Here is a 16,039-nt window from a genome sequence, read left to right on the forward strand (position 1 = left end):
GAGTAATACTGGTGTGTGATAGCTGATGCAAACAAATGCTAGGTTATGCATGAGAGAGAATTAAGAGTTAATAACAGAGGAAAGGTTTCCTTTCAGGTGGGATGAAAGGCTTTTAAAGCTCCACTTAGCATATACCTAGTGGATCTGATAAAATTGCCACTATATAAAATCCCTACCATTTAGATTACAAAGTAGTTAAAGATGTGAAACTTTTTTTCTCCTGCTTGATATTCCATGGTACTCCCTAACTACCATCCAAACAACAGCACTTTCCTTCAGTGTTTATCTGAACAGTGCTGCTGTTTGGCATTGCAGGCAGAGTTCACATTGAGACTGAGCTTGGTTCTTTTAAGGGATGCTTGCTGAGCTTACTAGAGTAAACTGGTAATAAATGAATCAGTGAGCTCCAGAGAGTACTGAGAAGCAAATTTCTCTCTTCTGTGGATGAGCTTTTTGTCTGTAGGTACTGTGTGGTTCTTCTGTTTGCAAAAGGGATCATGTGGGATTGTAGCATATAAAGGGAAAATTACTTTTCCTTGCTTTCTGTATTTAATCTATTTTACAGATAAAATACAAACAGTCAACCTTGTGATAGGCTGTTACTGGCCTGGCACTTGGAGTTCAAAAGGAAAAATAGGGCTTGCTGTCATTCTATACTTACGTAATGAGTATTTGTGTATCTTTTCTTGCTCAGGTTGTCTCCTGCTGCATATTATGCCCAGAGGATGATCCAGTATCTTTCCCGGAGGGACAGTATTCGACAACGCTCTATGCGATATCAGCAAAACCGTCTCCGCTCTTCCTCCTCCTCTGCTTCCACTTCAGAGAACTCAAGCCCATCTGTGGAGGGAAATGATCTGGAATTTGAAGATTTTGAGTAAGTGTGTGTGCTGCCTAGCCCTCTTGCTTGCCACTGTTGTCATCACAGGTCTGCTTTCTGGTTTCCTACTTGGGAATAAACCATATTGTTTATCAGTCAAAGACACCTTAGGTTTCTTGTAGGAACACGTTAAGTAATTCAATCAATAATTAGAACATTGATTGCTAGAAATAGGTCTGGTCATTTTTATTATGAAAATTAAGGATGTTGTAGGGCTACCTTCAGCACATTAGGTATCTCAACCACATTTAGAAGACTGGTTAAATAAAGAAAATGAGATTCTTTTTCTCCAATAGAACAGATGGGGAACCAAGAGTTTTACTTGAGTTGTCAAATCTTGAGACAGAACAAGAGTCACTAAGAGGCTTTGCAAGACTTAGTTCTTTGGCCTAAGGCTATAGGAGACAGATAGACATGTCCTGTAGCCTTTTCTTGCTCTATCTCTGTACCTTTGTCAAATTAGATGACATTCCTGGGATTGGGGTTTTTTGGCTTGGTTTGGGATTTTTTAAAATCTGGTGATTGTGATTCTGTGTTAAGGCTTCATTTTCTGTAAGGAGATAAAAAGACCTCTTGTGTTAAAGTGAGGAATGGATCTGCATTCAGACCTTAGAAGAATATTACTGTTAGCCACTGTATTTCCTTCTGAGTGGTTCTGCTGACGAACTTTTAAAATTTGTTCTCCAGCATCTCCTTTTGTACTTCCGGTGATATGCAGTGTAATCCCAGCAAAAAATTTATTGCAAATTTTTAATAAATGGAAGAGTATAGTAATGTATTCCTTAGATGGCATGTAAACCAAAAGCACAGGAATTTAGATTAAAATCCATTCTAGCAGCAAAGAGACTATAACTTTTCTAGCCTGTCTCAGTAATTTCTTTTTAAATATGGGATTATTCCTGAGTAGCCTTAAGTATTTCACTGAATTTCCTCCCATTTGTGTATGCTGTACTTAAAACATAGGATAATTCTGAGCATGGTTGTAGAAGTAGTCTATGGTTATACTGTAGTATAGTAGGGTGGTGTGTTTGATGAGAGCTGTGAACTCCTCAAAAAATCTGGGTTCTTATGTTGCAACTGCTAGCAAAGGATGCTGTCAACTTCCCTACTATTTTAATTTGTGCATTCACTTGCTGCAGTGGCACATACTTGAGATGACATGTTATTAAAGCTCCATGTCCTTTGTTTCAGTATAAAGTCCCTTTCTGAAGGACACTAGTCGCACTAGCTATTCCCAAAAGCAAGGTATTAATCCCTTTCAGACTTTCAAGTGGTGGTAGACTATTTTTTTTCTTAGAAAGTTGTTCTGTGAAGCTGTCATTTCATGCTCCAGCAATTGAATATTCTGAAGTACAGGGTCAGAGAATGTCTTTCCCTCTCATTGTGGCTTTGTTTGTGTAAAATGTAAATGAGGGCAGATAAGCTATTAGGCAGTGACTCTTCTGCATTTTCTCAAGCATCCTTGTGGTCTGGAAGAGCAGAAATATGGTGGCTACTGGACCTGTTTTTATGAAGTGGGTGTGTTGCAAGCGTAGACCTTACTATTTCCATTATTCCATTTTATTTGTCTGGGGCAGCTTGTTCTGCTGGAGAAGTAAAAGATGGTATGTTCTTTGTTCACAGAGCCAGGCAAATGCCTGTAGAGAAGTGTGTTCCCCTGCAGATAATGTTCACACAGTAAGAGCACCCAGTCAGGGAAGCAATTCAATCAGCCATACTGAGGTTGTCTTTCATTTCATACTGAGCAAAAAGTGTTTATTCCTTAAAGTGCAGTGCCTGAATTTGTTGGTTGAATATTTCATATCAAATTCTGGTCTGTGCATTCAAGACCTGCTGCCTTTTTACTCCTCTGCTTCATTATTTCTCTTGGCTGATTAGAGAGGGCTGCTATGCAGGGGTCCTTAGAGCTGGAACTTCTCGTGACTCATTTGATTTCTTCTGCTGAGACTTCCCAATTAAATGTCTTACAGAGTTCTTGCTTCTCCTTTGGCTCCTGTATCCCTCCTTCCTTGCTTGTTCACCTGTGCAGTCATGTATTACTTCATGGATGATTTTTCTTGCTGTGGTTCAGATGCTTTGACTTCCCTGTGTCTCCAGATTTGATATGGGGAAGGGTGGTGTTGCCGCTGTGTCTGGCTGTCTGCAGCTCATGCTTTTCTCCTGAAATACAGGGAACTTTCTTTTCCATAAAAGCCAGAAAATTGCCTTGGTACTTTATCTTTCTAATCTGGCTAATATAATTGATAAATAATCTCTTTTTGTTTCCCAGAGATAAGGAGAAGGATGTAAGGGACATTAAACACCAGTACCTTTTACTGTACATAGAGCACTGGGCAAGGCGTGAATCCTGTGCTTGTGCAGGATGTTTGCGAGACAAGCCTTCCTCTGCTTTCATATTTTTTGGGATTCAGAGATTTTTTTCTCCTCAAAAATTCATTTTGTCTTTTTTTTTCAGTTTTCTTTACCTAATGGCCTAGTAAGGGAAGAACTGGGCCTATGTACTGTTTGTGTGCTTATGGCCTCTAAATTTAAGTTAAAGCCTCTCCTGCGTCTTAGTCAAGGGTGAATTCATTCATAAATGCATTTAGTATGTGATGACAATAGAAGTAGTGTTGGTATAAGAATCTAAAGTAGTCTTTTTTATAGGTGTTAGTAATATCCTTCTTTTACACCAGCTTTTATGGACAGTAGAGGAGGAGGGAGACACACTATACCTGTGTTTTGCAGTCTAAGAAGATGTTCTTTCTCTATATGTGCTCCCTGTGTTTAACCTGTCACTGTTGTCATCTTACTGCTTATTGAATGCAACTGTCAACTGTAAACTTAGTCATGTCTACATAAAAGCATTTTATACAGTTTGTAATATATATACAGATTGTAATATTAGGTTATTGCCAGATAGATTGATATGAGTGGGTTTTTAGGTTAGCTTTAGTAGAATCTTAAGCTAAAATGAAAATACTTCCTGAGTTGTGGAATAAGAATCTCTGAATGAAGAATGACATCATTTTAGTCTTCCAGCATAACTGGTAAAAATAGATTCTTTATAGACAAATTATACATGTTGAACTTTCTAATTTCAAGTTCTTATTTGAGTATCTCATGTTTGCATCACATAGTAAATTGAGATTTTTAAAGCTAAACAATTTTGACTTTTTCAAGAATTTTGATCTGGTCTCTTCTATAGATTTCCTTTAGTCTAGAACAGCTGTCTGATGTTGAAGCCTGTGGGTTATGCTTCTAGGACTCCTTAGTGCAATCTCTGTTATTTCATTTGTAATTCTGAATTTGTCACCATAATAAGAATGTGAAGGTGTTTCTGGAGGTGAATTTTGGCCATCTATGTCCCTTTTTGTCTGAAGTAACTATGGGAACAAATAGAGAAGTACAGGTTTGTTTCATCTGTCAAACTGAAAAGCAGATATATAGGATAGTGTACCTGCTCTTAAAGCCTGAGTCAAACCCTTCACTACAGTTCAAAAAAGGCTTTCAAGCTAAGGCTACAGGTGTGACTGGCTGACTCCTCTGTCTACTTTTGAGTGTGGGCTGCCTGACAGCATATAGAGAAGAAGGAGCTTGGAGATAACACTATTATCATGTCTCCAGCTTTTCCCTGTTCTGTTTTATCCTTTCTCCTTCCCTGTAGGAGGGTTTTTGCTGGCATGGATGCACTCAGTTGTGCCATTGTCACAGGCTAGGAATGTCTTTTTTGTGTCTCTATAACAAGATGGGCTTTACCTCACAGGCCTGAAGTCTTGTTTTAGTGCTTCATCTCTTTAATTTATTTTGAGACACCAAGAGCATCCAGACAGAAAATATGAGAACTGTTGGCACTGTTTTACTGAGACCCTAATGGACCTTCTGGTTTTGTTGGAAGAGGCTCTTGCTTTGTAAAGATGATTAATCACTTAGGGAAAGCTTACAAGATTCAGAGTGATGTTATTTGGCTTTATTTTTGTCACTGTAAAATCCTTTTGTTTAAGGTAAGCTCTGGACCAAGAGTTGGAGGTTCTTGGATGGGCATCTTGCAAGGGTCTCCTCATGAGTGCGTGAGATACATGAGTATCCATCCTACTTGCCTCCTGCCATTTTTGGTTGTTTTATTGACACTGTCTGGGCAAGAAATGCCAAATCTAAGTTCTTCCAACAGCCTCTTGTCTTGAAGAGACAACCTGCCAGCCAACTGCCACTGTATTGACGCTGCAAGTCTTACTTCCAGTGTCTTATATACAATTTTCATTCATTTGGGAGAATAGTGTGGTAGATTCTTTTTGACCTCTTTTATAGGTGAAATGTTTGGTTTGGGAGTCCAGTTTTTGTCATAGTTAGTGCTCTACTTCCGGCTGGCATTCTGGTTTAACTTTGTGTATTAAGAAAAGTGCATGTCTGATTAGATATTTTTGTGTGAGATATCCAGGCAATCACTCATCTTTTGGAAAGTCTTCGTTTAAAGTATATTTTGTTGTTAGCTTCTTTAGGAACCTTAACTGGGGCACTAATACTTGACAATACTAATTAGTAACTGTCTGGATGCAATCATGTCTGAACTAACATAAAGCACTGTGAGAGAAAAGGGAAGACAATGGCTGTGGCAATGTGGTTACTCAGTAGTGTGTATTTGGGTAGAAGGTTTGGTTTTGGATTCTGTTCTCTGTATTGATCCTCAAGTGGAATGGTAGAAGTGGGTTTAGAGCAGGGATTTGTGTGTCATGGTGAGAATAAGCATGTGGTGATGCTTGATGGCTGACACAGAAAGATTTTGGAAAGTTTGAGTGAAGGGAGAGGTTGGAGATTGCCAGTTACTGAAATTACTTCTTCCTTACCCTTGTGACAGAAGTCCATGCGTGTGTTTAAATCCAGTCTCTGCCTTTTTAGTCTGATTGTGTATCACTGTTTGCTAGAGACACAGTGCAATGGGAGCACTAAGCTGCAGCAGTGCAATCAATTCACTGTGCACCTTCTGACTTCCCTTAGCACACCATCTACTGTGAGCACATGGGTAGAACCTTGGACTCTTTTTGTAAAGTCTCTGTCTTTACTGCCCTCCTTTACAGCTGTCCACCGTGCACTCGTTTATTTCAGAGTGGTTTTTTTCCTATCTGGCAACTTTCATTTTCTGCAGAAGAAACCTCTTCAAATAGTAGCCAGGTTTTCTTGTCAAGAGAGAGGAGAGATTGGAATGATTAAAGCTTTTTGTGACACTTTAAATAAGTATAGAGCTTTTGATCTACAGCTCCAGAATGCTGAGACAAGCTCTGTCGTTATGGAGAGAGAAGCATGAGGAATCCCAGAGGTAAAGAAAGAGGTTTACTTTATTGGGGGTCTGTAGGTTGATGGTATGCCAAGTGTTAAGCTCTCATAGGACATAGTGAAGGTGGATAAGAGAGATGACTTGATCAGTGGTATGCTTTTGTTCTGGAAATAGTAGTATCATATCCAAACTACAAGATTTCTAAAAGCAATTAGGGTGGGTTTTTTAATTTTTCTCCTTGCCATCCTGATGTTTACATCTGAAGTTAAAAAGAGACATATAGGAGATGTGAGAATCTTAATAGGCTCTTCATGTCATTCAAGTGCTGATGGAAATGGATTTTTAGGGTCCATGACAAGTCATTATACTGCAGAAAATGTAGCCTTTTTTCCTGGAAATCGTAGATGAGACAGTTTGTTATCTGTCCTTCTTGAGCATCTACAAATAATGCTCTTGCTAGCAATTTGCTATTTGAGTTCACGTAAAGCAGGATCGCTATTTGTTTCTTTCTTCCCAGAGCTCCTTTATCTGTTTTTGTGGTTTTTTCATCTGCCCTTGTTTCTTGCCTCACATGGCACTGCATCGTTTTTGATGAAGATGAGCCTTTACAAAACTGGCTTTCAAAGCAGATGCAAATATGTGTAACTTGGTGGTCACTTTCTGGGTTTTTTTCTTCTCTGCTAGAGGTTTCTGAAGCAGTTACCACTGGGTTGTTTCTTTCAGATACACAGCTGTGACAGTGGTCACAGGGGTTCTTGAATGAGGGGAGAGACGAGAATGTTGACTCCATGTTCAGAAGGCTTGATTTATTATTTTATTACATATATATATTACATTATGACTATACTAAAAAGAAAAGTAGAATGAAAGGTTTCCTCTCAGAAGCTAGCTAAGAATAGAATAGAAAAGAATGAATAACAAAGATCTGTGTCTCAGACAGAGGGCAAGAGCCAGCTCTGCCGTGACTGGTCAGTAAATCCAAACATCCAAAGAGACCAATCACGGATCCACCTGTTGTTGCATTCCACAGCAGCAGATAACCATTGTTTACATTCTGTTTCTGAGGCCTCAGCTTCTCAGAAGAGAAAAAATCCTAAGAAAAGATTTTCACAAAAAGATGTCTGCGACACACAGCAACTTATGTTAACTATATTCATCATCTTAAACACAATTTCAGGCAAGACAGTTACAGGTGCTGGATGAATGGGAGTGATACTGAACCTACTCTTTGAACTTAATTTTTCAAGGATTAGTTAGTGTTAGCTTGTCTTGTGATCTACTCATAGTAGCCTGCAGCTTCACTTTCCCTATTCTTTTAATCTTTTATCTTTTGTAACAGTCGTCTATATTACCCTTATCTTGGTCATAATGTCTAGTAATGCTGCATCGATGCAGTGAACAGGCAATAACTGTTTTCTTGCAGCAGTACTGCAGGATTTTGCTAACCTCTCCAGCATAATGTTGCTTTACCATTAAGTCACATCCCAGCAAGGCAAGTGTTTTCATATCAGGGTGGTGAAAGAATGTGTGCCTTTAGAAAGGTGGCAGTTGCCAGAAAAGCGCCCATCATACTCCATACTGTTGGTTGCCTGAGTCCGTAGAAACAATTTGATGTCAAGATGGTAATTCTGAGTTTTTCTGACAAATCTAAACTCTGTCCATTGTTTTCCTTTTGCTTTTATTTTGTGCCTGTGCAACTCAGAAGTCAAACTAGGTCACCTAGTAGGTGAAGTCTGCTGTTAATGAGAGTAATTAGGAAGCAAGCTCTTACTGGTTTGTGCTGGCCATGCAAGCAGGTAGTGGTCTGCATTCTTGAAGCCCATAGGTCTAACAGATTAGTGTTGCTTGTGAAGTTATGGTTTCAATTCTGTTTCCTTTGCAAGCATAACAGTGCAATATATTTTTTTAAAAAGAGACAAAAGTTGATGCCTCTCTAGCTTTGTCTGGCTGCTGATGTTTCTGCTTTCTAATGATTCACTGTAGCTATGAAGTGTATCAGTCTTATTCTAAAACAGCATTATCGGTTTGTGAGCCCACCACACAGTGAGCTGATTAAAATAGAAATAACTGGATCATGTGCCTAGAAAAGAGTGAGTGCTTCATTCTAGTTCCAAATCTGTCTTTCTCTGAAGCATTTAATCCTTGGCATTTTACAGGCAAGTACTGCTATTTCTCTTGACCTCTCATATGTGATACTTTTCTGAAACACTTGATCTTCTGAAGTGCCATTTTTAATCTTGTTAATACATTTTCCCCTGACCAGTGCTCTGAGAAGTAATCAAGGCTGGGGGTTTGTTTCTCTTCGGTCAGCAAAGCCATTAGTAACTCAGCAGTCTGCTATTTTATAGGAAGTTTTAGTTGATAAATAGGTACACATTTTCTCTGGTGGGCCTTTCAAAAAGCTCTTAGTGAGAGATTGGCATTTCAGCCTTCAGAAGAATGCAGAATGATGGAAAGGCTTGAGTGACTTGTCTAACTTCTTTATCAATTACTGTGTTAAAAATCTATTCTAGTTCCTGTCTCTCCAGCTGGCCACCGTCACTCTTGGTAGTTTCCTACTATTTTTATTCTTCACTTGGTTTTGGCTTCCAGTCTTGCACTTGGGACCTCATTCCACAACCATACATTTAGTGCCAGGAATGTATTTTTGTGTAACAAATGTTTTTTTTCCTTGTTTTTCTTGTTTCTTGTTGTTTCCCTTAGTTCTGCCTCAAGTACTTCTTCAGTAATGACTGTATGCTTCTGAGATGGGTTTATAAATGTATAACTTTTTTTTTACCAGATTATGTGTGTTCTTTGAGATATACTTTAAAAAAACTGTACAGTAGTCATTTTAATCTGTGGATGTCAATATTTGTACCCTTTTTGATAGAACCTATGCTCCTGGCTTCTTTCTTTGTATCTACTTGTGGAAATAACTCTCCTCTTAGATAAGTTGTCTTTAATGTTTCACCTTTAACATAATCCTGGTTTTAGGTGAGATACATTTGTCCAAGGAGCCAGAAGTAGGGTGATCCCCTTTTCCTGGTTTGAGTTTGTAACTTCTCCAAGCCTTGAGGATTTTGAGTAAAGTAGCACATACTGTATGGAACCTTTATTTTTGAATAAGACACTAGTCTAACTCATCCAGGAGATACTATTTTAGTTACTATGCCCCTCTGCCAAATTACAACCATCTTGCAGTGTGGTTTTTCCTTTTGTCTTCTAGGATGCCTGTCGCTCACTAACGTTTTCTGAATGACAATGTTTTATATTTGTGTTTACCTCTCTATTTTGAGAGGCTTATTTACTGGAAGTGCTCCCATTTTTCTCTAAATTGATTTCTGTTAGATGCTCAGGATCTTGCAGGATCAGACAGATTAAAGTGTTAATATCTGGTATTTGCTGCTTCTCTCAGTGGTGAAGTTAGTAGTTAACTTTCTGTCATAGTGTTCCCAACACTGTATTTTACCTTACCCATCAGGATGGTGCTAGAAAGTAATCAACATGTTCTTAGAACCAGCAAAAGTGATGTTCTCTTCCTCATCTTTTTTCCTACTTCTGTACCCTTTCTAAAACACAGTACACACTTTGTCTTGGAATTGTCTATGTAACTCCAGAAGAGTACACTCTTCTAAAGGTATGTGTCATGTGTTTTCATCCAAATCAGCAGGGAACCCTGTGAAGTAAGTTGCAAGATGTCAGGATCTGCTTCTGCTTTAGTATGGCCAGTTTAATATGACATCTTCCAGGAACGCACTTTTGAGGACTTGCAGTGAGACCTGACCAGCCAGTAAAGCCAAATGAGTTTGCTGTGTCTGGTAACCTCCTCTGAGCTCTTGATGGGACCTTTGGGCTGCTCCTGCCCTCTGCCCTATCTCCTCTGAAGTAACCTGCTGCAATTAGCAAAAAAAAAAATACAGCAAGTCAGTACAGATAGTTCACATTTTCTCAGTGCTTCAAACATTGTTTTTTTCTGCTACATGAAGATGGTGCAACTTCCAGTGTCAACCTTAGAGGAAAGTAGTAGATGCCACTCAAACAATTATTTAGCATTTCTATTGTATGTGAGTGTCTAACCTCTGCAATACAAATTGATTTAGCATTTTAAATTGGATTGCATGAAACGTGATAAAATATGCTGAAAATATGAAACAATTGGCTTGATGTGATACAATTTGATTCCTCTGAACTTACATGGCTTACTGGTGCTGGCTTTGATAATTAAATGGCTTTTCAAAATGGTCATTGTTGACCTAATTCTATTGGCAGTGTAGTCAGTGGGAGTTTTAATATTGACTACAATGGGAACAGTTAGACCAACAGATTGCATTAGAAATCCCATGCTGTGTGTTTAATTTCACTTCCTGATACAACAATCTCTAAATATTAAAGTGAATTCTTGCCAAGACAGAAAAGCAGAACATGGCGCTTTTTTTGTCCTTACTGTCTTCTGTATCCACTGTTATTAGTGCAGTAGCCAAGTTACCAGATGAAAAAGAATGCCTTTTTCTCCAAACTTTAGGATGCAAAATTTTGTATCTTTTTCTCTGTTTTCAGAGCTGGTATTGCTGGTCCATTAAATTTACATTAGTCAATTTTTTCTCTCAACAAGCAAACAAGACAATAGAAGAAAAATCCAAGGGGATTTGACTGTCTTATCCAATTTAGGCTAAACTTGCATCCTTCTTATGCCCTATTAAATGTCCACATTTCTCCTGAATGCTTGGGAATTGCTTTCTTTTCATGCTCCATTGTAGGTTGCTGTTAATATTATTTCTCCCCTACCAGCTCTTATTCTCCACATCACTATTTTGATTTGTGCCACCATGGTATCTGAACAAATGATGAATAACCTGAATTTTGAGCCAGACCTTAGAAGTTATTTTGTCCATTTGTTGGTTCTTCCAGTTTTCCTGCTGAGACAAATTAGTCTGCTAATAATTAGAGTATTACATTTCCCTTGTCACCTTGCTGTGGTTTATTTCATTTACTTTAGCAAGGTTATTGAGTTGCTTTATAGCAGAGGCTTTTTTTTATGTAGATACACACACACACGCTGAGGAATTTGCTTTCCACTTCTTCTGCAGGTAATGTTAATTAAACTATCCAGTGTGAATCATTAGCTAATGAATCTGTAGGTAGTTGACACTAAATAGAAAGTAGAGCATTAGATCTTCATCAGTACTTTAGGGAGCCTTGGAAACTTCTCATTTCTTGCTGGAGTGCTTCACGCTGGCACTGCAGTGTACTAACATCTGCTCTCCTCCCTCTGTCAGCAGGCTGTATGTGGTACAGAAATAACACAAAGTGCCACCCATTTTCACTGATCTGTAGGGCGTTCTTTATTTTCCTTTTTAGAGGGTGCAGAAATAATCTTCAGCTGGCACCAGGGTAATATCAGCAGTTCTAGCTTTGCAACACTAGACTAGACAATCTTTCATGTAGTTGTTGAGCATGGGAGTTTAGATATAAATTACTCTATAAATTAGTAATTCAGAGTAATGTTTAGTAATATTTTTCTTTATCCCAGGAGAATATAGCTTACACTTCTACTTACAGTAAATAGGAATTCTAGCATTCTTGAAGGATAGCCACTTTTCTTACTCCCTTCAGTCTTGAGTTATAGGACAGGTGGCCACTGGGATGTGGGTTTGTGGTTTTTTGTTGGTTTTTTTTTTTTTTTAAAGGGATGTTAAAAATATATGTCTGTCTTTTGCATTAGTAGAGGCTGTCTCTGTCATGGTGAAAACTGAAAAAAATCCTAGTCTATATTTTTCCCTTTTAGGCATTTTCCCATATTGTCAGGAGATTGTATGCACAGTAAATAAATAGGGAAGTACAGGATGGACTTCTCACATCAGAAAGTCGCCTTGGTTAGAAGATGTGTCTGAAAATGTTTTTGTGAATGCTAAGACCTGTGGCTAGTGGCAATTAAAAAAACTTGAGCAATTAGTTCCTCTAGGTCTCTTGATTTAGTCTGTAGATTTTGCCCTTTTATCTCCTTATGTTTGCTGGAGCTAATTTTTCATTCCTTTTGAAACCTGCTGCTGAGATTCTCTTCATCTGGAGAGTTCTGTAGAGTGTAGTCCTGCTGTTGGTGCTCTTGCTGATAGTTGTCCATTTCAAAAGTATCTTCCAATTCCAATAAATGTCCAAAGTAAATAAAAACCCTGAAAACGGTTTTGTTACTTTTCTCACAGGGTAGCATATCTGTGTTATTTCAAAAGTTGCTACATGGAGGTTTTTAAAAAGTATTTCTTGTCTTCTGCTAGCTCTTACTGTGTGTGGTAAGATCTGGAACACGACATTTCTTTTTCCTTTGGTCTTTTCTCTTTAGCAACAAAAGCTGATATGGCAGCACTCAAGTTTGCAGGATTCCTTCTGTTATTGATCTCCATCTTAATAGGCTGGAGGCCTGTGATAAAAGAACAGCAGTAGCTTTTACATCTCTGATCTCAGGAACCCTGCTGGTTACACAAAATCCTGAGGGTGAGGTGCAGCTTTGGCTGTGAACTGCAAATGCTGCATCTACAGTGGGAGGAGAAATGGAAGCTTTGAGCTTGGATTCAGATTTGTTTTTGGTGAAATAGCTTGAAACACTAACAAGCTTTGCAGAAGAACCTCGGCTTTTGTGTTCCTGGGTTCCTCAAGTGTGTGGGAAACAGCCACGTAATAGACTTTTTTCTCAGCCCACGTTTCTTGCTCACTGACTTCATAAAAGCAAAACGAAGAAAAATTATAAAATGCGCAGCTTGCTGGAGTGGGTTAGAAATGTGCTGCTAGTGCATTGCATAAGGAATATTTAGTTTCCTAGTGATTTCAAGGCTCTGCAAGTAATATTCTCCCTGCAACTGCTTGGGAAGGAGACAGGGCTGCAATTACAGATGGGGATTTGGAATCCATGGAGAGCAGACTTGTTACTTGTGCAAGGTCATACAGAGAGTAAATTTCTGAACAGAGAAGAAAGCACTGTTAAGGTCTCTTTCAGAACTCCAGAGTCACTAATGGAGTCTCATTATTTTCCTTGCAGTTTTAGTGCTGTATAATTATAAGACCCCTTGTGGCCTTGGAATGCAATATCAGGAATTGTGTGTGATGGGGATTCTGAAGGTCCTCCAGTTTGATCTCCTGCTCGTTGTACAGCTGTCATTACCAAAACCAGGCTGGGCCACCTGTGAGTTTGTCTAGCTCTTATCTTGAGACTTACAAGGATAGCAGCTCTGCAGCCGCTCCGCGAAAGCCTGTTCAGTGTTGCACTGCTGGGGAAGTGCCTTCCTGTGTCTGCTGTAGGACAATAGATGCTAGACCCTTTCCCCTTGTTCCCCAAGGCCCAGAAACAGAATTGTTATTGTGAAACAGAATGAGATGTTGTAAAACAGGAGATGCAATTTTGTCTGACACCACCTAACACTTCTGATTTAACTGGAAGAGCTTATGAAAAGTGAGATAGTTTTAAGATCTGATGGCACTTAAACTGGACCTTCAGGGAAGGAACACAAAAGAATAGTCTGCAGATTTTGCTCTTTTGCCTGCACTCCTGGGAATGAAAATGTGAACTTTAACAGATCTCTTTGACTAACAGAAGGTTCTTCTGAGGACTGGGGTGAGCTTGCCTTTTGCTTTCCTGGTCAAAATTCTGATGTTTCTCTTTCATTTGCTCAGGTGCTGACATTGATTCATTGACTCTCTATGGTTTTGTTGATACTTTTGAGACATTGTCAAACAATTAAGAAAGTGAACTTTAAGGTTATCCCTATATAAAACTGGCAGAGGATTTGGTACAGTTACTCGTGTGAATTTGGAACATTGGAAGCATAAGAGCTGTTGAGTCTCTGTAGCATACCCAGGTTGACTAGGTGATGTCACTGGTGTTTTGTTTTCTTGGAAAATACTTTTATTACATAGTATTTTTAATGTACAGTAATTTTCTTTCTTTTGCTGAAGGGACAATGGAGACCGATCCAGGCACCGAGCTCCCCGGAACGCCCGCATGTCTGCACCATCGCTGGGGCGCTTTGTCCCAAGGTAAGGCATCTGTGGGTAAGAGCAAAATGTGTGGAAATCCTGGAGGTACCACCAGTACAACTCTCTGGTTCTTTCAGGTGAAGTCCTTTTCTTGGACAGAGCTTCTTTATCCATGGTTTGTACTTTCTGGGACTCCCAGGATGGCGTGTTAGTATGAGCTGCTTGTCCTGTGATTTTTGAAAGATAGCATGGTCTTAGTGCTTTTTACTTAGGGGCTGAGGTCACAGTGTGAAGGCAGAATAGGAGGAGAAAAGAATCTGATCAGAGATTCTCAGCACAATGTGCTGGTTTGAGATGAGGAAACTATTGTGGGAGGTAGAGGATTTGTGTAGTGCTGGTCTTTGCAGCCACGTTGATCAGAGGAGGATCTAATCTGTAATTTACTTTTTGTTTGAAGCAGGGAAGCGGTTGGCTAAGCAGAGGATTCCAGCCTTCCCTCTACTGTAGTCTGCTGGAATGTAGTCATATTTCCTCAAAGTAATTGCGGTGGCTCTTCAGGGCTGTAGTACACAGGATGGCTTTCTCCATGTTTTACTCTCTTTGTTTTGCAGACGCTTCTTGCTGCCGGAGTATTTGCCTTATGCTGGGATTTTCCATGAACGAGGACAGCCTGGCTTAGCCACCCATTCCTCTGTCAACAGGGTCTTGGCAGGTAATGAGATTTCCTTGTTTGCAGTAGTCATGTATATTAGTGGTGTTTTCTCATGAATCTGAACAGAGAAGGATTGATGAGGAAAATTAATTCCAACTTTTGAGGTTCTATTTAAGTTGTCTGAAGCAAGAGAAAGGACTGTTGGATTGATGTAGTAAGCTGTCGTTCAGGTGCTTGAGCATTGCAGATTCCATGCTTCAGGTATGTGTGGAAGTGTCTGCATGAATTGGGGACAGGTATTAACAATTCTCCCTTTATTTAACTTCTTTCCCTATTCCTAGATATCTTTTTTTAAACAACCTGACAGACTAATGATCGTCTTGCTGCAGGTCCTTCTAATTGAATTATAGGGTGCCTTGTTCATGTTCCGGCTAGGAAGACGCACACAAGGCAATGTGGGATTCAATTAGGATCTTAATAAGTGCATATTAAAAAACTCAGCTGCCACCACATACAGCACACAGGCATTTGGGAGCCTTAGAGGGCAAGCGGAGGTGGAAAGGGAGGTGGGGGAAAGAGGAGGAGGAGTATGGCAGTCTGGCAGTTCATGAATGAGACGGTTATAGATGACACATATCTTGAGGGTGAGTCTTTTTTGGCTGGGTCTGAGTTGCTCTGTAATTAACCCCAGTGCGGGGGAGTAATTTTGAAGCTTGGGGAATAACAAGAGATGATGTATGGACAGGTAGGTTGGGATGTGGTTTTCCTCCTTCCTTTAGGTAATCACAGGACCATGACTGAAAGGAATGCTGAAAGGTTTTTCAAGAGGCTGCACGACTCTTTATCTTATCCTAAGGCACAATCAACAATGCCTAAGTCATTTTTGACAGGATTTATCTAACCTGTTTTTATTGGAGATTTCCCAATCATTTTGGGGTAGAACTGTTGCCGGTTTTGCAGTGCTGGTTTAGTATGGCAGTGGTCTTGTCTTTGATAGTAGATTTCCATCATCTTCCAGACTTCTGTCTCCCTGGACATTTTGGGCTGAGTGGTTCCCAGTGCCGTTGAGTCGTAAGAACTCAGCCAAAGTCTCATCCAAAGGACCTGTGCTTGTATCCCTTAGGGAACAGTGGAGCTAACCTGCAGTGTTAGCTGACACATGTACTTGCCTGTGCTTGCTGCCTGTGTGGGCTTTGGCTGTTGGCACGTGGAAGCAGCACACTGACAGATAATTACTTGCTGCCAGGCAACACTGCAGAACTCTTGTGTAGCCCAGCTTTGCTGGAGACACCTGCCTTCATCCCTCCTC

At 39.7% G+C, this 16,039-nt stretch overlaps 1 protein-coding gene across 1 annotated transcript in view; it reads left to right on the forward strand.

Annotated features, from left to right (window-relative positions):
* The window catches only part of AMBRA1 (autophagy and beclin 1 regulator 1), a 127,101-nt gene that overhangs the window by 36,404 nt on the left and 74,658 nt on the right, over window positions 1-16,039 (forward strand). The window contains exons 9-11 of the mRNA XM_036384471.2: window positions 695-877; window positions 14,058-14,138; window positions 14,690-14,790. Of these exons, the coding sequence (XP_036240364.1) occupies window positions 695-877; window positions 14,058-14,138; window positions 14,690-14,790 (365 nt within the window). The remainder of the gene's footprint in view (window positions 1-694; window positions 878-14,057; window positions 14,139-14,689; window positions 14,791-16,039) is intronic.

Source organism: Molothrus ater, chromosome 6 (genome assembly GCF_012460135.2).
Source record: "Molothrus ater isolate BHLD 08-10-18 breed brown headed cowbird chromosome 6, BPBGC_Mater_1.1, whole genome shotgun sequence".
NCBI lineage: Eukaryota > Metazoa > Chordata > Aves > Passeriformes > Icteridae > Molothrus > Molothrus ater.